The sequence below is a fragment of the Solea senegalensis genome, linkage group LG7, assembly GCF_019176455.1.
Source record: "Solea senegalensis isolate Sse05_10M linkage group LG7, IFAPA_SoseM_1, whole genome shotgun sequence".
Lineage (NCBI taxonomy): Eukaryota > Metazoa > Chordata > Actinopteri > Pleuronectiformes > Soleidae > Solea > Solea senegalensis.
In genome coordinates, this window is record NC_058027.1 from 8,940,067 (window position 1) to 8,958,014 (window position 17,948).

The 17,948-nt window shown below is 38.4% G+C and overlaps 1 protein-coding gene across 1 annotated transcript in view; it reads left to right on the forward strand.

Moving 5' to 3' along the window:
• Positions 1 to 17,948, forward strand: part of LOC122772172 (protein kinase C-binding protein NELL1-like) — a 232,010-nt gene that overhangs the window by 51,766 nt on the left and 162,296 nt on the right. The window contains exon 5 of the mRNA XM_044029913.1: positions 12,925 to 13,021. Within this exon, the coding sequence (XP_043885848.1) occupies positions 12,925 to 13,021 (97 nt within the window). The remainder of the gene's footprint in view (positions 1 to 12,924; positions 13,022 to 17,948) is intronic.

The window sequence follows — 17,948 nt, forward strand, 5'->3', positions numbered from 1 at the left end:
TCATAATTCAAAGGCACATCTCTCCAGTATTTGCTATCACTGGGTGGCAGATGGACAAAGGGTTTTCTGTCAAGAGAGTTCTTATAATGTTTATATGACACATTGATTAACAAGTCAGGTGAGGTTGATGTAGTACATGTCTGATCAACAAGAACAAAAGGCTAAACTGTTAAATGAGGCATTTAAAACCTATATGTACAGAGTAGAAAAAGAGCAGGGTCATATTTCCAAGCACACAAAGTGATCACACTGACTCTGTTTTTGCTGTTGTAAATGCTGGTGTAGCTGTGCCCGATGTCTGACATCACAATACCTTGTCTCTCTCCTTCTCTCTCTCTCTCTCTCCCTCTCTCTCTCTCTCTCTCTCTCACTCTCTCTACCGCTCTCTCTCTCTGTACTACCAAAAACTGCAGTTATATTTCTGCAGCTCTCTGGGGAAAAATACTATGGTTTCTCTGTCCAGATGAAAAATGAATTTTCTGTTTTGCTTCAGCAGCAATTTAGGAACATTTCATAGACTGGACATTAAGAAATAATGATGATGAATATTGAAATACAAAAATATTCCTATATTCAGATGTGTGGGGTGAGAAGATGGCTGCAGTGCATTCCCTAATACAGAGCCAATGACTTTCTCTGTCCTCTGCCTCCCCCATCCCTCACTTTCAAAAGCATTTCATTTAAACATGTTCAGTTACTGGAAGTGATTACTCTCCCCCACACACATTAGTGTGATACTACCTGCAGTAGCACCACTGTGGAGGTCAGATTTATATAGTGTGTAATTTCTATCTCCAAATTTTTCTAATTGAGTTCATGGCAGAGACCCAGTACATATGCCCTCGTCAATCAGAGTCGGCTCTTTGTTTTGGACCTAAGTGGCTAATCGCAGAAATGACATTGGCCCCACCTGTCATTTAAAACCACATGGTTGTCCCCTACTCCCAGAAGGTAATTTCATGTGCAGACTGGCTGTTGTTTCTCTGCTGTTCTTAGCACTGTTCACTTCTTTCTTATTAGGCACGCAGTTTACCCAGGATCCTGTAGTGTTCAAATGTGACACAAAATGTAATCTTCAGCTAGGGTTAACTTGAAGTATAGTTTCTCATTGGCTCCTACCTTTGGGATACTGCTCTTGCCTAGTTTTGTCTGCCCGGGGAAAACTGTGTTCAGGGAAGAGTCTTTTATCAAGACTGTGAATATTAAGCCCAACTAGAATCCCCAGCATGAAACAAAAACTCCACTCTACATTGATCAATATAATACACATTTTGCTGTATTCAGACCCTTAAGCAGCTTTGCAATAATATTCAGTTTGTCCTGGTTGTGGTGCCTGTAGAACTGTGGATGAATCATAATGAAGGGACTTACACAGCACACACCAGCAACAGATTGAAGCAATCCTACCAGTTGTTGGAAAGGCTGGACGGAAATATGGCACAGAGGCAATAATCATAACAGCACAAGGACAGGCATTCAATTTAAGAACAATACAGCCTGGGATCTACCACATTTGGCAGGACTGCAGGTGGAGGCTTTGTGAGGATGGCTCTGAAACAGTTCAGCACATTATAGCAGCATGTGGGTGTAGGCGGTTTATACTATGTATATATATATATACATATATATATATATATATATATATATATATATATATATATATATATATATATATATATATACTGTGTATATTATAATATTAATTTTTCATAAGACTGCAAGACTGTAGCTCAGTGGTAGAGCAAGTTGTCTTTCAACTTGAAGTTTGTGGGTTTGGTTCCCAGGTCCATTAATCTAAATGACACTTAACCCCATGTTGCTCCTGACCGATGTGTCTGCAGTGTGTGAGGGAGAATGACAGATTTGTGATAGAAAACATGCTGCACATAGCTGCATTGTTTGTAAAGGTGAGTGAATGTGAGAATGGCAAAACTGTAGTGTAAGCAGATTTGAGTGGTCATCAAGACTAGAAAAGTGCTCTATAAATACAAACCATTTAAATGAAAAGTGGCATGTGACACACCAAAACAAGGGGAGACCCTTTTCACTGCTGCACTAAGGGTTTAGCTGAAGAAGTAAATGTGGTAGTAATTGGAGCAGTGAACTATTTACTCCACCGTAGTAGAAAACTTAAGATTTTAACAATATTACTACTTTTTTCAATACACCCTGGATAGTTCACCAGTCCATCACAGGGCCACATAGAGACAGACAACCATTCACACCTTTTGAGTGACCTGTTTACCAAATCCCCATGTTTTTTTTGGACTGTGGGAGGAAGCCACAGAAAAACCACACACAGGGAGAACATACAAACTCCATGCAGAAAGGCACATGCTCCAACGTGGGCTCGAACCTGGGTCTTCTGGCTGTAAAGGCATGAGCGCTAACCACTACGCCAACCGTGTGAATACTTTGAGGTTCGATGTTAATAAAATACAATATTTGTTTCCACAACTTTTTTAATATGCTCAAACAACCATGTTGTTGGACAACACACTGTCATTGACAGTGCCTTTTATACTAAAAGAAAAGAAAACCACAGTGTTAATTTCCTGAATAACTTAAAATAATCTTAATGTTCAATCATTTCATTTCAATATTCATTAACAGAGCTCTAATCTTTTAACTGACTACTATTAACTCATGGTGACATAATTTAAGTGACAAATTGTGGGTACCTGCTGGAAAAAAACAAAAAAAAAACAACTCCCATTTGGCCTCAGGGCTCATTTAGTAGGTTTCAGTACCCATCTCTACCCAGCAGTACTTTCAAATCTTTCAGTGATAGCACTTTCTGTGATTATGGAGCGAGATTTGGGCAAAAAATAGAACCCAGTAATTTAGCTCATTCAAAGGTCAAGAATGAGACCAAGATTTGTGCATAGCCTTATTCTCATTCAAGAACCAGGAGATGATGCTCCCAGAAACGTGTGACATTCACAGCAACACAAATGACATGCAGGTGTTATTGATGAACCCAGACCTTCTCATTGTTTTACTAATTTAATGTGTTACCTGTGTAACACTTTACATTACACTACAGTAACAATGTGTAACAATAATATATATTTTTAATGTAGGTAGTATTATAGTAATACCATCTTATTTCTTGGTTATAACAATGGTAATAGTGTGATAATAAGTTAATTTACAATTTACATTTACAATTTAAGTTAGTTACAGTGAAACAACCCCACAACCATCATAATAAATACCTCTGGCTTCTTTCCACTTGTTTTTTTTATGGGGTAAGATCATGGTGTGATCATGGAGCTCCCCTGGAAACATGATTTGTGAGATTGTGGGGGCGTCTCTAAAATATAGTTTTTTGATTGATTTGATCGCAGATTTGATGCGTGTGTGGAGGTTGGATTCGATATGTGGCGATATGTGCTGACTTAAGGAAAGTAGAGGTACAGGCTTGTAATAATTTATGTGCTGAGTTGAGTTGATACTTTTTTTGTAGTGGAGATGCAACCTAAACAGCATCGTGCCGTGCCGAGACTAGTAGAGCGGGTGGGAATACTAAAAATATGTGGGACCCCAGGCATTGTGTATTGAACAGAATATTCATCGATCGCACACACTGTAATTGCGTTCAAAGCCAGCACCGAGCCAGTGCCGAGATGAACAAGGAAGAATTATTAAATTTGTGATAAATAAGTAAAATAAAAAAATTGTTTCAGGTTGGATATTCAACAGACATTCACTCCAGATGTATCAGCACCCTCCTCTATTTCCATTTTCCATAGCTGCATGATCACGGCTTGTTCGATGTCCGACCCATCGCTCTCAACTACCGTGACTCCTAATGACTCTAAAACAGTGTAGGACCTTATGTGAAATATAGTCCATTTAATAGTATTTAATTTTCAAAAACAAGAAGAATGATGTTGTAAACAATGGATATAATAACAGGTTGGAAATGCGTGGAGGGTCCCTAAATGTGGGATTTCCCAATCCTGCGACCACTCGCTTGAGTGCCGGTGCCGGGATCATATAGGATCACTGCTGCCGCCACCACTATTTACACGTGGTTATTGACAGTGTTGAGTTGCTGGGGTCTGTGAAGTCGCTAAATATCCACACGGAAACGTCACAAGCCGTAAACTACATCTGCCACTATACGTCTGGAGTGAATGTCTATTGAATATCCAACCTGAAACAATTGTTTTATTTTAGTAGTTTATTACTAATTTAATAATTCTTCCTCGTTCATCTCGTTGCTGGCTTTGAACGCATGTGCAGTGTGTGCAATCGATGAATCTTAGATATCAAGATACATAATGCCTGGGGCCCCTGTGGCGTATTTTTGAGAGTTATGTGACAGCTTCAGATTCGTTCTTGTAACTGTGGAATCGTATTTTCTTTTAAAGTCATATTTTTTTTAATCATACTTCTAACTGTGGATTCATATATTTTTTTTTAAGTTTTAACTTTTCCAAATATGTGTGAATCTGTTTGACAGTTATCTTACCCCGTAGTTTTTTATAGATGTGAACTCCTCCTAATAACTCCGTATTACGATTGTAAACTCTGTGCTACACATTAAGTAAATAAGTGAGATCGAAGTTTCAAAGTTGAGCTGGGAAGTTTGTTTTTTAAACTGATGTGTTACCAGCTGAAACTCTTAGAAATAAGTGTACCATTGTCACTGACTTAGCCGTTGGTCTTTCATGCCTGTCTGTCTGAACAACAGTGCTTATTTTTTTAATAAGAGGTTTTGTCAAGGGTACAATATTGACTAGATTTACAGTTTTTTTATGCTGAGGAATTTTGTTTAGGAGAATGCGGGTGTCACGGAAACACTTTGTAGGTTCATCAATGACAAGCATTACTTATGGAGAAGATGCATGACTGAATAACAATTGCACCTCATTTACACCTTTCTACAGTTCAGTGTCGTCAGACGCTTACAGAGGCTTTGGGTTAGTCATGCCTCACTATACGCGGGTGACTCGCAACATGATTTACTGTGAGAATGAATACTATAATAATAATGTTCTTAATAGTTCCTCTGCTTCAATGTTGTCCATTAGAAGACAGAAAGAAAGAAAGAGAACAGAAAAAAGTTCAACCTTTGACAATTTCAAAATGTTTTTTTTTTTTTTTTTGTCCAAATCTATGAGTGGAGATTACAAATGTCTGCACAGTGTGTTTGTGATACTACCTGTTGTATGTGACTGTTAGTGGATGCTTGATTCTGCCACAGTTAGACGAGCAGATGCTTGAACAGCATGAGGACATGATAATGAAGAAGCATTTATGTGGCCTGTATTAATGAAACTATTGACACAATTTTTTATCTGATCTATCATCCCATTTGGTCTATGTTCCTGTCATAGTGTGTAAACATATATAATTAGCATATTAAATGCATATTCCATTAGCCACTAACCTTCAACCAAGGCTGGTTAATTAATTTTTTTTTTCTAAATCTGGGTCACCACCAAAATCTTATCATTCATTCAATTGATGAAATGATTTCCTTCCTTTTCTCCTAATTTTTTAATTATGAGTTATGCTGCTCACAGGTGGTGTGCTCAAAAACATAACCTTTTCATATTTATTATTGCCTTTATGATATAAAATAGTAAATGTATAAATGTATAAAATGTATAAAAGTATTTTCTTTGGGTTGTTTGCAGAAGATGAGAAATCAGGCTCTGAAAATTACGAATGGTTACTTTAAGCCATTCATTATTTATATATGCGATACAATATTTTTGATTCAGTCCAATAAAACAGTGCAACAATTAATGAATGTGTTTAAGGTTGGCTGTGGGTCCACGAGGATACATTTGCAGTAATATAATAAAAGGATAAGACTGTAGTTTTGCTGTAATACTGGCAACTAGGATATTTTAACGTCAGATTTCCTGTTTCTTCATTTCCACTCCATCAAATCTGTTGAATCTTTTTGTGCATTCTATTTTTTTTGTCCATTGTGGCCATCACAGTGTTGCTACTGTGGAAATGGTTTTCACTTGACTAAAGGAAAACGCAGAGACATTGGAACCTCTCTACCTCAAAGATCTCATAATGATATAACTCGCACATCTTTTGTGACCAGCAGGCAGAAAATTACATTCTGCTTTGCTCATTAAAGAGGCCAGTGAGCTGGAAGGTCTGTTCTTTTTTCTCACCTGCTAAGCAGCTCATCAGCTTGGCCAAAACTATTATTAGGACAAGAACAAGGCTGTTAGAGTGAAATGGAACATTAGATTAATGATAGAGTTGCAATAAACCTCAACTCATCTGATAATACTGTTTTGTCCTGTGTTTTCTCTTAATCTTTTTGTGATTATCTACTTGCATTTCTGTTAATGGGCTGTAATCTCTCTTGTTTTTCTAGGTATCATAAGATCAATAGTGGTGATATGCATGGGGAGATACTGTATAAGAACTAAATGCAACTTTAAATATGCAATTCAGGTGTAACATTTTAATTTCCTCTGAAGGGCATTGTCTGCCCTGCTCAGCAGAGCAACATGAAGAGAGCACATTCATTGCTTCATTATACCTGAACATTGACGCCCCAGCTGAGATGAGGGTCTGTGCTAAGAATGATAATGAGTTGAAATCAGGTTAATAATGCCACATGATGTTGTCTGTAACCTTGAAACCTCTGCCCTTGTTCTTGGCAAGTGTCAGACTTGAGATACAGTTGGTATATCTTAGCAGAAAGCTCTTTTGTTGTTAGACTGGGTGGTTGTATTGTGAACGCTGCACAGGACACAGTGCACACTGAAAGCACAGAGGAAATTATACGTGGCCCTTGGGTCACTGATCAATCGGGCAACTCCAGCAGAATAACCCACAATGTGTAGCTGCAGTTCCAGTGCAGCAGCTCATACAGGTCTCTCCCAGTAATTACTCCTCCTGCCCAAGGCAGCCTAATGAAGGAAACTTTTAAATGTCAATAAATGGTGCTGGTGAAGTCTTTTCTACCCAAATGATTTGAAGGGCTAATAATGTGAGTTTGGCGGCACAGACAAACCACTATTATCTGACTGGAATTGTCAGTCAGTGTTTATTTCTCTGCTGCAACTGTTAATGCTGATTATTTTTTCGGTTGCATTTCCATCTGAAATTTATTGAAGGAAACTTCAACTCTCTGAATAAACCTAATGCTTATTGGCTTGGGTTGTGTCTTTCCTCACTGTAATAGTTAATGCAATTGCATTGTTTTTGGTCTTTTTCCATTGCTCTTTGTCAGGAGCTAGGAATGTGGTTTATTGCTGTTGGAAAACTTTCTTATTGTTATTTGAAAATAATCAGAGTTTTGAAAAACAAAACTAAAATTTGTGGACATACCTTACTCAGGCTCTGTAGGTGCTCAAAATGGAGTCTCTGGTTAATGGCACAAGCCTTTGCACACTTTTAACAGCCTCTCCATATCCACTTTATTTATTTGTTTCATGCAAAATACTGAATATCTGCAGCATTTATTTTTATGTCTTATCAGAAAAGGCCAGCAGCTACTATCAACAGGTAAGGTTATTATTCAGGTGAAGAAATTACCGATATCTGAGACAGAGAGGAAGCAGATGTGAAAGTCCTCTGGGAATTGGGTGACAAAGCTAGATTAGAGTGTGAGAGTATCTTCATCTACACACTGTAGGTAAAGCAAGTCATATCCCCTGTGCCAAGTTGGGGGTAAAGGAATTTGGGTCATTTTATCCATTAAACATGATACATCTGCTGTGTTATTAGGATATGCTCTAGTTTCAGGCACAATTTCCCTTAACCTTTTCAATGGGCCAGTGCTCCACTTCACTTTAATGTATTTGCTATGGGAACTTTTTTGTCCAAAATGTTGGGACCAATTGCTGAAAAATTAAAATCCTATCTTGCCTATTTCTCAGCTATTATTTATGTCAGTGAAGTTTTTCCTCCTGCTGGATGTCATCTCTGACTGGATTTAACATTGAAATGGGCACACTCAAATTGCAGGCATGTCCTCTCAGTGCATAATGTAGACATCTTTCATGCACAGTGAGAGGCAGAGCTCCAGTTTGAGTGCAGCTGGAACAGTTTGATTCATCCATATCACTTCAGAGGTATGAGAGAGACTGACGGATGCCCTTTTAGAGGTAGATGCTGCAGAGATGCAATGACAGCTGCCTGAATATAATACTTCCACTGAAGTCAAGGAAAAGAACAAAAGTGCATCATTCCACTTATGCAACACAAAAAAAGCAGACCAAAAGATAACCCATTGATTCCACATGATACCAAAATGGTTAAAGCATAATGCACAAAATCGGTATAGTCCAATTAATTTAACTTTCCAATTTAAAGAAAATGTGATGTCTTTATTAAAGTATCATGTATGTGTGTGCATATTGTGTGATATGCTGGAAACTGCCTCACTGTAATTCCTCTACAGCTGAAGCTATTTTAACAGGCACTCTACTGCATGATATTCTACTGTTATTTTGTTTTTTTGTCAGATAAGTGTTAACAAAAGATGTAACACAGACTTCCCTCCGTTGGCTCCAGGCTAATTTGTGATCTCCTGTGATGTGATCAGTCACATACCTGAAGATGAACGTGTTGAAGAGTTATCTTTAACTCGTAAAAGGCTTTTCTGTGTAATGGATTATTATATTATATATTATAATAGTTTATGTCCATTGAAATGCAGATGATTTGGGTCCACTCTTGAATTGTAGTTGTAATTGTAAATAATGTATATAACAACAGGGTCTACCGAGTCTTAGAATAAGCAGTGTTGACAGTGGCATTCTCTACACAACAGTGCAGATATTCATATTTAAATGAGTCGGAATTCATATCAAATCTTAGCAAATGGGCTGTAACTGAGCATCATCTCAATTATTACAAACACATTAGAGTTAGAAGAGCTTAATTTGTATTCACAAAAGAAAGGTTGTCTTGCGGTAATCTGTGTGTGATTTGTTCATAATAGATCATGACTTTTTTGCTCCCCACAATTGTATCTGGCATGAGAGTATTGTGTGTTTTGGATTGGTTATTATGCTTGCTCACCATAATGCATCATGGTGAATATCAAGTTTTTATTAGCTCAGTTCAAAGACAGTCAGTTGTTGTTCCTGACAGAACCTGCACTCATCACAAAGTCAAATCACCCAGGAAATAATGGAGAAAGGGGAAAGTTAGGAGTAAATCCAAAACAGAATGTTCTCTCCCAGCTAGATTAAGGTTTAAGATTTATGTTTCCTCAGAATGGTTCTTTCACTTCAAAAAATGTGTTCCTGTAAGACACAGAAGTTAACATGTGCTGGACTGTGAGGTGTCAGTACAGCACCCACATTGTTAACAGAGCTTAGTTTTAGCAGTCTTTGAATCTTTTACAAAATATTTTCTCCACCAAGAAATACAGTACAAAGTACATGAGCTCAAGGTCGTCATTTAGTCACACAAATGTATTTGTGCTCAATTAACTGAATGTAAATCAATTTGAAGATTAATGTATATGTTCTCTGATAATTTATATTATTTACTGGGCGATAAAAGGTCATCAAACACTAGCCTGAATTGCACGCACATTTTGTAAGCTTCCTGCCCAACATATTAGTAACCACTAATCTCCCACCCGCCTTCTGTGACATGACACAAACCAGCTCTGCTGTTGGCAGAGAGTTAATGGGCAGCTTTGAGAATTGTTCCCACAGTGGGCTAAGTGATTCTTTGACTCCCAATGTCTGCCTTCATATCTCACTAGTCTCACTCATGAATATGAGAGCTATTAGATTTGGGGTTTTGTATAGGTTGGCTGTGGATCGTGTTTGAGGCTTTATTTAGTGTTTGTTGATGTAGATATGGGTCTCTATCTGTCTCACTCACATTCACTTACCCACAGATACCAATCAATGTTAAGAGGGGCAGTGTAAAAGTGGAGCACTGTTGCCCTATTTAACTGGTTATGGATGAAGTGATGGGTCTGGTTCATCTGGCTCTGCTGTATTATGTATTTCCTTCAAGCTTCTCTACGTCCAACACACTTTTATTGTGTAGCATTTTTTTTCTAATGTAGATTGGACATTATGCTAATTTGCATTAGAGATTTTCAATGCCAAATTAAAGCTATACTGTTGAGGATTTCTGTCCTGGTTGATTTGGAGACACTTATGCTTATTGTTGTGTCAACAACTGTGATTTAATAAAACAGGTCCCAGCATTTTTAGGGCCACAAACACGCCTTGAGCAGCTGCTGCTCAAAAATAAAACAGAATAGCAGCTGTTTTTATGTTTAGAAGAAGCCAAACAAACTCACATTGTGTTAATCAATGTTGTGCCAGTCAATGATTGGAGTTTTTTCCATGGCAAACAGGAGTAAATATACCTTTCTGGAAAGTTGGTCTCTCTTTGTTAGTCTTTCATTTCCCACACATATGATGACAATAACAGTATGTAAATACAGGTCATGACATAATGCAAATATGTTCAAAAGTTATTGTCGTAAAAGGCAAAAGCTGTTATCTTAACACAGCTTTTGTATCACAGAGACAAAAAAACAAAACGTTCACACTTAACTTTCACACCAACCTCAATTCATCTGGAGTCTGATTAATCAAAACATGTATAAAATAACACAAAGCTATCTGTATGTTTATTTTTTGGACATTACATTTTTCCAACTCATTTAATGCAATTATTTATACACTCTTCTGTATTGAATCCTGCATTATGTTGATCGGAAAGCACAGTGACACGTACTATACAGTATGCTGACTGCTTTACAGTATATCCTCTATAATTAGTAGCTGATAGGCTGTGGTGTCAGACCATGCAAACATGCCCATGAGCACATCACAATTCTAATTGGCGTCATCTTCATCACCCCTTCTGGGCATTTCTTATGTTAATCATCTGCTCTTCACTGCTGCTGAGCTGCTGACAAGAGTGGAAGGTGAAGAGAGAAAAGGTGGAGAGAGGTTGGTGGAAACAAAATAGAATGTAATCACATGACCTCTACATTCTTTACCACGGTGATGGCTCACCCAGCAGGTGAGGAATCAGAATGGTGCAGCATCAACAGCATCTAGGGCTCTGCAGCTTTTACGCATCAGCTAAGTGCAGAATAAAATATGCATTTATATGTCATTGGAAACAAAAGCCAGTTAAGTGTCACTTACAGGATGCTTCTAATGGATAATAACTAAAATAGATAAATAGTTTCTTAATTTTCATGGTAAGGATTCATTTACAGAGTTACTTGGATATTTTGACATATTCTTCTGCAATTTGGTACATTTGATGTGACATGTTTGAGACATCCTCTCACTGAAAATAGCATTTAGGCTGAGAGAAGGCTCCACATTGAAATGTTCATTTATGATTTATGTTTTACACACACACACAATCCCACTCACCACCTCCCTGAAAGTCATGCCTCCACAAATCTAAGTGCACACGTTACTGCACTCACACACGACACAAACACACTCAAGCAACACACACAAAACACACATACTATGACTAAATTGGTCTGGACAATACAGAAATCACAGCCCATACAATTCACACATATTTACCTGTCCAGCAGAAAAACTGCTACTTTAACTTCAGTGTCACTTTCAATCCTTTCATGTCCTTCAGCTGGCTCCATCACTGAAAAGTGACACCAATGTTACCAGAGCTTTGCTTCATTTGCTGTCCATCTCTCACTTGCTTAACTCAGTAGCTTTTGCTCCGGAGGTCAAAGGGACTGTGTATTCTGGTCGAAGTTTCTCTACCATCTCTGCTGCGACTTACTGCATACCTTGTAGCTGCTTCTGTGTGTCTAGTGAAGTGTTGAGTTCTGTATCCCGAGGCAGGTAAGACCTGCAGCATGCACCTGCAGGCAAGCAGGCAGGCGTGATTAAGATTGACAGGTAAACTAGCCAATCCATGCTGAGCTGAGACAAGCCATTCAAATTTTGAACACTGCTGTGTTGTTTCCTTGCTAATTCTCTTCCCTTTTCTCTGGGTTGGTCAAGTAACTTGATTAGCTGTGCATGATTTTATATGTTTGGGTTGGTGACAACCTTTAGTAAACAATATTATGTACAGACAAACCAAAACTCAAAGCTAAATGTGATGTTAATGACATCCTGGGTAGCAAAACAAAAAACCTAATAGATACCTCTGTCAGCTTGAGAGCTGGAGGGATTAAAATGCTTAAAATGACAATGATTTATGTGCAGAGGATCAATATGGTCATATATCAAGACAAGCTACCTGCCCAACTGCTGACCTTTGACCTTCTGAATCTATTTGTTTATGCTTTACTTTGATTTGGGGAAAATAGGTTTATTTGGTATGAATACTTTGACTTTGTTGAGCATAGACAAAAAATGTTTTGTTCTTTTAAGTAAAGCTTACCATGTTGTTGAAGCCATCATTGTACTAAATCTGTCATGGAGAACAAGCACATAATGCCCTCATAAGGAAAAGAGACAAAGAGAGAAATCATCCTGTCATGCTGAGCATGTGTCCCTGCATGCACTCACATTGTGCGGAGAAGGGTAGAGACCGACAAATTATTCTTTGACATCCAGAGACCCACCCAAGCTCACTGGCATTATAAAGCCCACCTCAGTGCAGCGGAGATGGAGCTGAATGACTCTGAGGATGTTTGCTTTTAATAATGCCAAAGCTTGTTTGTATTTATGTCAGTAGTTGGATGTTTAATCCAGCCTACATCCCACGTCCAGATATCTTTAAAGTGTTAGAGAGCCTTGGGGCGAAACTGGCTGTCATGCTTGAGGAGAGCAAGCATGCTCTACACTGTGTGCAGGAGGGAGTGGACATGCACATAGACTGATGGATTTACTCTGGTATTCAACTGTGCAGGATAAGTGTTCCTGCCAGACCAGGACAAAAAGTGAAATGTGTTTTTTTTTTGTCGTTATCATAACCAAATCTTGTCTTCTGATTTGTTGTTCGCAGGATTTATGAGCGGGTGATAGACCCTCCTCAGATGGAGCTCACCCCCGGCAGTGGAGTGTGGCTGGGCCAGCACGGCCACAAGCACGGCCTGTTCAAGGTAAGAACAAGCACTAACACATACAGGACTCTGCATTGATTTGGACAGCTTAACCAATCCTTAACCATAATTAGTTACACTAAATTATGTTCAGGCCAAGGGGAAAATCTGGATGCAACACAAATATAGGAGACCCCCTATTCCAAGTTCCCAACAACACACACTATTTTAAAGGTTTATTAAAAACAAACACAATGTCTCCTAGCAGCCCAGCTGTGACTGGTTCAAGGGAAGTTCAATATAGCTGGGACAATCTGGCCTTTTAAACTGGAACCTCTGTGCAGGACCAATTAGCTCACAGGATCCACCTGAGCAAATGCACATCAGTCACACACACTTGCAGCCCATCACACACAATGAGAGATGAACAGACACAAAGAAAGAAAGTACAACCCTGGGTTTGTAACAGCCTCTAACCTTAACCTGACCACCACTCACAACTTACCTCAAAGCTTTACCTCAAGTTACAAATAAGTGCCTCATTAGGACCAGACTCTGATCCCTATGAAGACTATCTATAATTCTTGCAAGTTAATTAAGCACACTCACACACACATTCTCTCTCTCATTTATCTTTCACATGACTGAAAATGTTCACATTTAAGGTTACCTGGAATGTACGGGCATATTAGATTTCCATTTGGCTGTGTGGGAAAGAGAACCAGGTGGAAGATACAAGAGAGAAGTACTGAAGGACTACAAAGAGCTCAGTGTGTGCTTTGAAACATGTATTCCCAAGCCCATTACAATTCTGTCGATTTTTAATCACAGCTCATTTAGTCAGGCTCCTGCATGCTCTCACAGCAGGGACGGACAATCACAAGTACATGTACTTGCTCTTGATATTCCCACCTCTCCTGGCCACCTGCTATGCAATCGATGGAGCTTTTATTTTTGTCTAACATATTGATTAGCCACCAGACCCTGCTGTGGTGTAAATTATTTCTCATGCTCATGCTTTGACACTATTGCTGCTGCACATTAATCCACTGTTCCTCTTCTGCTGCATCCTTCATCCCCTATTGTGTCAAGGCTTCTAGGAGCCTTGGTTGGATCTCCATTATCTAATTACCTACCCACAGTTGACTCAGTTGGCTAGACTTCGTCTGTCTATAATTTATGTGCAAAAGGTGCTCAAATGTGGAAGGCAGAGAAGGATGTGTGGAAGTGCTCTGGCTTGTGTAAAGTGACTGGGAAATTAAAGAGATTCATTGTTCAGGATCAAACTGAGTTTATATGTAAGTGCACTTGAAATTCAGGACCTGTTACTCAGTTTATCAGACAAAAAAACATTTGTTGGTTCAGCTTTAAGTGTTTTTGTAACACAAGAAAATGTAAAAATGACAACAGGAAATAGATTGTGATATTTCTTGTGGTCCTGGTCAGTTTAACCACTGTGTTACTAGGGCTGCACGATTGCAATCTCGATTCACAACTACGTGACCTCATTTCTAAATGACAATGATTATTCTGCATTTTATTTTATGAGCTGTATCACAAATAAACAATCCTTTTTTTCTCTCGGTCGCTGCCTTCTCTCTCGACATGAAGCGCCTTTACATCACGTGATTCAGTGGAGGTGGAAGCCTGTCTGCAGTTGAGAGTTTAAAAGCAGCAGCGCTGAGTGAGTGTGGCACAGAACATGGGAGAAAATGTGTGCCAAAGAGAAATAAATACAAAATGGATGGCGATGAAAACCCAGGTGTCTCGCATTTTCCCTGGTTATGACTTCACTAGTCGAGCGAGTACATTTGCCAAGGCAGCAGCTTTGGGTTAGGAAGTAACATGTAGTCGTGCTACAACGGCTACAACCACAACACTGTTTTTCCCCTCTGCATGCCTGCAGGACATCACACTGGGGGTGTGGTTAAATCCTCAATTCCACCTGTGTTTTTGAAGCTTGAGATCCTGATCGTTTTGATCGATATTCAATTTACAATTGTGGTTTTAACTACTATTGATATTATGTTAAATGTGTTAATACAATACAATTTGTTAATAATAATAGTTCTTCAACCTAATAATAAGTGATGCAGCAGAACTCTATCACTTTTGGTCAGTTTTAGTAAACTAGCAACAACTAGCTAACTGCTTCATCACCATAAAGCCCACCCTGAGACAAAGGAGACATTTCAGGCATGCAGGCTGCTATCTAAATATTAAACTATATTTCGTATAGGGTTATCTATTTTAACACCAGAGACAGACAGTCTCCGATGTTCCACCGCTTCTTGTCTTTACTGTCTTTACTTTGTGAGCTAAGTTAAAGGCTGGCCACCAGTGAAATCATAATTCCCCTGCTGGATGAGAGGATGGGCCTGCATGTCCCTCTGACTGATCTCTGGCTTGTGACCATCTCTGCTACTGGTAGTCTTGGTCATCCCCACAGGGTAGGGAACCTGTGGGGGTATTCTACGACATTGTTGTTATTGTTCAGCCTCAATGCTGTTGTAAATTGGCACTTGTTGTTCTGTATTTCTGTCTGTCTCTTTCTTTCACCCCTTTGTTCTTACCTTCTCATGTCTGTCGGAATATACAGCATGTGCAAAAGAATATACTGTAGGTGGTTAGGTACAGCAGCAACTGTAATCTGTCCTATGCAGGGCTCACAAGTAGGATAATGATAAGAAGAGCTATAGGCCTTTAAATAAAACATATTAAGTCCTCACAGTGGATTGAGCTTTCTCTCAGGAGCCTTTCAATATGGAGGAGTAACTGTAATAAATTATCTTTATCTAAAATCCCTTGTACCAAGAATGCTGACTCCCCAGGGACACTGTAGGCTCATTTGGAACCAGTGCTTTTGTGAACTGCTCAGTGTTTCATGCAATTCAGAACAGCTATGAATCTAACACAGACAGTGATGGAAAACTTGAACATGTTACACAAGGTAGCATGAAGGAGGAAAAGCCAAACCTGAACATGAATGATGTACAGCTTAGATCTCTCCATTAGTATGTCTTTACTTCCCGTATGATGCAATTGTCCCTTTAAACAAAGAGTGAAATCAACCCACCTTCTCATCTTGACAATATATACCGTGACTCATTAAGGGACATAAACAACTTTGTTTATGTTAACTCTGCCCATTCTTGTTAACTGTACTCAGTATAAGTCCACAATAGTGGTATATTAGCATTCAAAATACAATAGAATTGATGCCTTCAGATATGCATAGCATATATTTTATTAACATTTAAAATGTGAACTGCAGCTTAGGAAATACATCATTGTGTGTGCTTCACTGTGTTTTGCAAATGTCACTACGATCAAGGATAAGGACTGTAATCTGTTCAAAAATCACAGTCCTTTTCAATCATTAGAGAATGTTCATGAAGTATAATTGACACTCCAAAAGAGAGGAATTCAAGACACTTAGATGTAGAAAAAATGTCCTTAATATAAAAATCCTTTCTACACTGCAATGTCTCTGATACCCTACCTTTGGACTGACACCATGATTGTATTCATCCTGTTCACACTGGTGTGATAAAGTAGAATAATCTGAAAAAGTAGAATAGAGTCTTTACTGCCGCAGTGAGGGGGACTTCTACTGCACGCATTCAGCAAATGTATTTCATTGGCTTTTGTCAAAGTCATTTGCATACTGGATATCGTCAGTTTGCACATCGTTCAAACACAAATGATGATACTATCGCAGATAGATATAAATCGCCTGCCTCTCACTCTAAGACAAAACATTTGTAAATGATCAAAGTGTGGGACAACATGGATTTCATGACAAAATCTCACCTTATATCACTACTAATGTCACCCAAAAGTCAAAGTTGGCCAAACATTCAGTCAGCCAATTACTTACTACTTCTTATCCTGTGAGGGTCACAGTGAGTTTGAGCTAATCCCATCTGACAATGGATGAGAGACAGATTATGGCCAAATATGCTGATTTTATTATTACTCTTTAACACAAGCTAACTGGGAATTATGACTGTAGGGATGTGCAGACATGTGGAGTGAAGATAATGTTATTAGCAATAACAGTAAGTGAAGTGAATATTTGGGGACACACAAAAATAACCTTATGATCCTTAAAGGGAAACTACCATAATGGGAATATATATTTTAGTTCTTATAACTCATTCTTGCAAGGACGGCTTATTTATTTTCTATGCACAAGAGACAAGGGAAAAAAAAAAAAAAACACCTTTCAGAAATCAGTAGCACACACAAATTTGCACTTAATTTGTGTTGTTTTTTTCTTTGCATTCCCTATTCTAAGCATTTTATCTCAACCCCCAATCAATTGGAATTCTAACTGTAAAGTTACAAAGAGAGTGGCAGTCTCGTCACTGTGGATCATTTTAGTACAGTACAATTGCAGTGCTTGTTATGAATTTAGCTGTTTAGAGATGGCTGTTTGCGTAGCTTGTGGCATTGGTGGTTGCTTTCATGGTCATACAAATCAATTGACACATGATTTAAAAACACTAACAACACTATAAGCCATTTTTTTTCTAAAATAGATAGAAAATAGAACAGCCTAATAACATCAGCAAGTTACATACAGTTGAAACCAGAAGTTTACATACACTAGACACATATTTTTAGACAATTGTTTATTACTTTCTTTAGAGTCAAACAATTTGGGAAAGCCCAAATGAAGATGTCATGTCTTTGGAAGCTTCTAATAGGTTTATTGACAACATTTGAGTTAATTAGAGACACACCTGTGGATGTATTTTAAGGCACACCTGAAACACACTGCTTCTTTGTGTAACATCATGGGAAAGTAAAACAAAATCAGCCAAGATATCAGGAAGATAATTTTGGACTTGCACTTGTAATTTGTAATGGATCATTACAAATTACTAGTTACTTTAAAAACAAAGTAATGCCGTAATGCCTTACTTTACTTTGTTACTTGCTGTTTAAATTAAAATTACACTACTCGTTACATTTCTTTTGG